At 33.5% G+C, this 6,076-nt stretch overlaps 1 protein-coding gene across 1 annotated transcript; it reads right to left on the bottom strand.

Annotated features, from left to right (window-relative positions):
• Positions 1 to 2,109: 2,109 nt before the first annotated feature.
• Positions 2,110 to 4,811, bottom strand: LOC149197845 (L-gulonolactone oxidase 2-like). Its single transcript, XM_089404003.1, has 2 exons — positions 3,858 to 4,811; positions 2,110 to 2,999 (listed from the first exon to the last, which is right to left on the bottom strand). The coding sequence occupies exons 1-2, from the start codon at positions 4,786 to 4,788 to the stop codon at positions 2,155 to 2,157; spliced, it is 1,776 nt and encodes a 591-aa protein (XP_089260129.1). The 5' UTR covers positions 4,789 to 4,811; the 3' UTR covers positions 2,110 to 2,154.
• Between the last annotated feature and the right edge of the window lie 1,265 nt (positions 4,812 to 6,076).

Here is a 6,076-nt window from a genome sequence, read left to right as displayed (position 1 = left end):
TCAAATCCATCTCAAGGTGCAACAGTGTTCGACGGCCTCTCAGCCTCGGGCCCAGGCCGTTGCTTGCCATGGCTCATTTCAGGGAGCCTATTCCAGTAAAAGTTCATGGCTAATTTCATGGAGGCTATTGTAGAAGTTCATGACTCATTTCATGGAGTCGAAAACGTGCATAGAGCTATATCAGAGGTTCGTTAGTCACATAGATTCATTCCAAATCATCAAAATTTGATGGGTGTCATAACTAAGGTTATCCCTTTTCTCAAGAGTTTTAAGCGATAACATGCAATTCAAGGTTAAACAAAAATTCCCATAAATTTTGTTAATTCTTTGTTTTATGATTAATGTACAAGCATGCAAATTTTGCTAATTATTTGTTTTATGATCAATGTACAGACATGCTAGTTTCTATATTGAACTACATACCAAATCACAATTTGGAATACATATCCACGTGAAGCCTGTATAAATAGCTGGGAGTTTTAAGCGATAACATGCAATTCAAGGTTAAACAAAAATTCCCATAAATTTTGTTAATTCTTTGTTTTATGATTAATGTACCAGCATGCAAATTTTGATAATTATTTGTTTTATGATCAATGTACAGACATGCTAGTTTCTATATCTATATTGAACTATATATCTATATTGAACTACATACCAAATCACAATTTCGGATGCTAGTTTCTATATCTATATTGAACTATATATCTATATTGAACTACATACCAAATCACAATTTCGGATGATGATGATGATGATGATGATGATGATGATGATGATGATGATGATGATGATGATGATGATGATGATGATGATGATGATGATGATGATTTCAATAATAAATATATTAAATTACAAGAGATTTCAGCAAAATTACATAGAGAATCATTTGTCCAGGTCGAACCAACTAGTGTGGTTCATAGTCAAATTGTCTTGAGGATGAACTGCTAGTTTCTATATCTATATTGAACTATATATCTATATTGAACTACATACCAAATCACAATTTCGGATGCTAGTTTCTATATCTATATTGAACTATATATCTATATTGAACTACATACCAAATCACAATTTCGGATGATGATGATGATGATGATGATGATGATGATGATGATGATGATGATGATTTCAATAATAAATATATTAAATTACAAGAGATTTCAGCAAAATTACATAGAGAATCATTTGTCCAGGTCGAACCAACTAGTGTGGTTCATAGTCAAATTGTCTTGAGGATGAACCACACTAATTGGTTCGAAACGGGTCGACAAATGATTCTCTATGTGATTTCTCTTACAATCAAATATGGATCGCAGAAATCTAAACTCTAATATTAAATTACAATCGATTATTATAATAGCAATGACAAAAAATAAATGATTTTTGAACTATATATCTATATTGAACTACATACCAAATCACAATTTCGGATGATGATGATGATGATGATGATGATGATGATGATGATGATGATGATTTCAATAATAAATATATTAAATTACAAGAGATTTCAGCAAAATTACATAGAGAATCATTTGTCCAGGTCGAACCAACTAGTGTGGTTCATAGTCAAATTGTCTTGAGGATGAACCACACTAATTGGTTCGAAACGGGTCGACAAATGATTCTCTATGTGATTTCTCTTACAATCAAATATGGATCGCAGAAATCTAAACTCTAATATTAAATTACAATCGATTATTATAATAGCAATGACAAAAAATAAATGATTTTTATTGAAAGATTAAGTAAATAAAATTCTTCATTCAAATCATATTTCAATCTTGTTACAATATTCTTTAAATTTATTTTAATTTCATCATGGTTTTGATCTCAAGTTAAGTTATACGTGGGGAATTCCATACCACTTCACAGCCATAATGCCTGCAGCAATTCGACAACATACTCACAATCTCCTGTTGGCGAAAAATGCAATTCCATGGACATCCAATGTTACATAGAAAGAAAAAAACTTATATCTAAAACACACTTATATTAAAAACAGCGTCAACTCCTCACGTTTTGACGTCGACTTCATTTTTTTCCCAATACAACAATAAGTATCACATCACAAATGATACTCATCTTTATTTATTTCACCACCAACCTAAATACATATGTAAATTTAATTTCAACACATTTGCAGTACTATCAATTCAGTTGCCTGCACACCCGAGCGTTTTTCCAAATTCTTCCTGCCCTGCAGAAATACCCTTTCTCAGGAGCACAGTGTTTATCCTCTCTGCACTTGCACATCTTATCTAATGCGCACCCATCTCTCAACTGCTCCACTCCCTGCCCTCCAATCCCGAACAGCCCATCTGTCCACTCATTAGAAAACACTCCTTCCGGATCATATCTATTCTTTACTTGCAAAAACTTCTCCAAATTCACTGCCCGCTTGGCTAACCCTCCGAACAAGTAACCGCCATTCTTACCCCAGTGCAGGCTCCCGCCATGCTTCTCGATCACCATCTGCTCAATCTCTTCGTACACATCTTCGTTCCATTTGGGCGTCTTGGCTTCTCTCGGACGATAATATATCAATCCCAGTATCACCGAATCCTCTGCTGGTCCCAAATATGCATCAGATTTCTTAATAGACCGAAAAATCACATTGATTTCACACATGCTTTGAGGATTTAGATCTCTGAGCTTCTTTATATCGATAATTGTTTCTGGGAGGCGTGAAATGGGCACTCTCAGTTCCACGTCGAAAAAGAAGGCAATCGGAACCCGGCGGTCCCACGAACAAACGGTCTGATTATTATCTAAAATCTTGTTGGGAGTGCAACCAGTGTGATCGTGGTTGTTATAGGTGCCCTGGCATCCTCCGGAAGACTGCATGCGATGATTGAATCCGATGACCGGGTACCCTGTGAAGCCTTTAATTTCGTCGTTCCAAAACCCGCTGCCGTTAAACGTCAGTTGCTTAATTTCTTCTCCCATGGAAGAGCACAATCGGGCAGAATCTTCTGTAGATTGGATTAGGCCATCTGCGAGTATGCAATTCTTATAGTTAGAAAACTAATATAAATTAAATGTCAATATCACATTACCCAATATAACATGGTGATATAACATACAATTTAATTAAATTAATTAAAATGAGATAAATTAATTAAAAGCAAATTAATAATTATGGATAACTAAATTAAAATTATAAAAATCTATTAATTTTTTTTCCTAATAATAATGGTTGATTACTAATAACTAAATTAAAATCTTAAAAAACCTATAATAAAATAAAATAAACATGTGTATCTACAAAATTACTCTTAAACAAACTCATAAGATGAAATAAACATGTTTATCCGCATCATTATTCTTAAATAAACACGTGAGAGGTAAATTAGTTAATTAATTATTCTTAAACAAACTCAACCAGATGTAGAATTAGTTAATTTGAGCGAGGTTTAATTTCAAAGATTCTCCAACTAACTTGGATGGAAAGAATTTAAGATAGAGATCGCTTTCAAGAAAAATAAATAAAACTATAAAACAAACAAGTGGGAAATCTGTAAATACTTACTCAGATGATCAGAATATTCAAGGACCTATAATAAAATAAAATAAACATGTGTATCTACAAAATTACTCTTAAACAAACTCATAAGATGAAATAAACATGTTTATCCGCATCATTATTCTTAAATAAACACGTGAGAGGTAAATTAGTTAATTAATTATTCTTAAACAAACTCAACCAGATGTAGAATTAGTTAATTTGAGCGAGGTTTAATTTCAAAGATTCTCCAACTAACTTGGATGGAAAGAATTTAAGATAGAGATCGCTTTCAAGAAAAATAAATAAAACTATAAAACAAACAAGTGGGAAATCTGTAAATACTTACTCAGATGATCAGAATATTCAAGGCTGGCTACGCTAGATGGAAAATACCCAAGTGCAATGTTAAGGCCGTCACCGGGAACTTCAACAGAAACTCGATCGAATGGTCTAAACAGCGCCTGTTGATGAGAGGGAAACCAGTATAAATCTGCGAAATCATGAGCCCTCAGGAAATGAGCCGCTTCGTTTTGAAGCTCCTTATCATCGCTTAGATTCGGCCTACTTAAAGAACGCTTGAACATGGGTTGCAGAGCGAAGGTGACTTGCGAGATTACTCCCAGCGTTCCCAGAGATAATCTCGCAGCGTTGAGCTCATCTTCATCTGTTTCGGTACTCAAGCTCAGGACTTTGCTGTACCCCTCTGATGGAGATGCAGGCACCACCAATCTCATACCCACCACATATTCATAAACACCGCTCCCTCTGCCCACCAGACCGCTGCCGTGGGCTCCCGTAGAAACAACGCCCGCCGCAGAGACTCCGTTCCAGTAAATCATGGCGGGAAGAGCCAGGCCTTCCTTCGCTGCTTCCTCCATAACGTCTCTCATCATGGCACCGCCTTGGACTGTAATGGTCATGGCACCCTTGTTCACCCCAATGACGGATGCATAGTTTTCGGTTGAGATAATCAATCCATGGTCTCCAACACACACTAGCTTTGAGAGGCTATGAGCCAGAGTGCTTACCACTTTGATCTTCTGCTTCTTTTTCACAGCCCGGGCAACAGCATGCAGAATCTCGGCTTCTGTTTTGGGTGAGACAGCCTCTGCAGCTCTGCAAATGCTGCGATCCTCCCAAATGCCTTGATAATTAAAGATCTGGCAACCTCCTCCATTGCTTTTGCATTCGACTGAGGGAGGAGGCGGGCACAACGCGTGGAGGCATGATGGAAAAGCAAGGAGAAATAGAAGTAGGGCAAGTAATTTGTGGCCCATCGCTACACGGATTATTGGATTCATCTTCTTCTTCTCGTACTTGTGTTGAATATGATGGTGAGTGCGAGTTTATATACAAAGCGCTGCCACAATGAAGACCAGGTTGCCGTGGCGAGATGCAGAGGATCAGATTGCTACATCCCAGAATTTTAATATATAAATTCCACGTGAAATAGAGATGCAGAGGATCAATACTATAAATGGGGAAGGTGGCGTGAAAGATTTAGTTATTATACTTATATAAGTTTTGTTAAATATGATAAAGATAATAAATTGGGAAGGATGATAAAGATAATAAATTGGGAAGGTGGGTGTGAAAGATTTAGTTATTATACTTATGTAAGTTTTGTTAAATATGATAAAGATAATAAATTGGGAAGGTGGGTGTGAAAGATTTAGCTATTATACTTATGTAAGTTTTGTTAAATATGATAAAGATAATAAATTGGGAAGGTGGGTGTGAAAGATTTAGCTATTATACTTATGTAAGTTTTGTTAAATATGATAAAGATAATAAATTGGGAAGGTGGGTGTGAAAGATTTAGCTATTATACTTATGTAAGTTTTGTTAAATATGATAAAGATAATAAATTGGGAAGGTGGGTGTGAAAGATTTAGCTATTATACTTATGTAAGTTTTGTTAAATATGATAAAGATAATAAATTGGGAAGGTGGGTGTGAAAGATTTAGCTATTATACTTATATAAGTTTTGTTAAATATGATAAAGATAATAAATTGGGAAGCTGGGTGTGAAAGATTTAGTTATTATACTTATATAAGTTTTGTTAAATATGATAAAGATAATAAATTGGGAAGGTGGCAGAAATTTCATAAGATATTTTAATATAGTGATTTTTTTAAATATTTTTATTTTTATAAAGGTAATGGTTTTGGAAAGTGATAAAGTATTATGTGAATATGAAATGGTTATAAATGAATGAGTTACTTAACTTAGTTGAATTTCAAAAAATATATGTAGTATGAAATAACTTTTTAATTATATTTTTAAATCATCATTTTTTAATTGTATTTTTAAAGATGATTTAAAATAATTATATTTTTTAAATATTTAATAATTAATTATTTTTATGTAATATTTTTAAATTATATATAATTTATAGTTTGTTAAGTAATTTAATTGACAATCATTGTGTTATGAAGTATTATGTAAATCATGAGATTCAAAGTTCAAATCCCTAAAATTAAATTAACATAAAATATATATAAATGATTTTTATTTAAATTTGAAATAATTAAAAAAATTATTATTTATATTATTTTTCTTT

This window comes from Pinus tabuliformis, chromosome 2_2, assembly GCF_031772625.1.
Source record: "Pinus tabuliformis cultivar Carrire ecotype Pingquan chromosome 2_2, CPIR1, whole genome shotgun sequence".
In the NCBI taxonomy this organism is placed as follows: Eukaryota; Viridiplantae; Streptophyta; class Pinopsida; order Pinales; family Pinaceae; genus Pinus; species Pinus tabuliformis.
The sequence above is the reverse complement of the archived record's forward strand: the minus strand, read 5'-3'. Positions and strand labels throughout refer to the sequence as shown.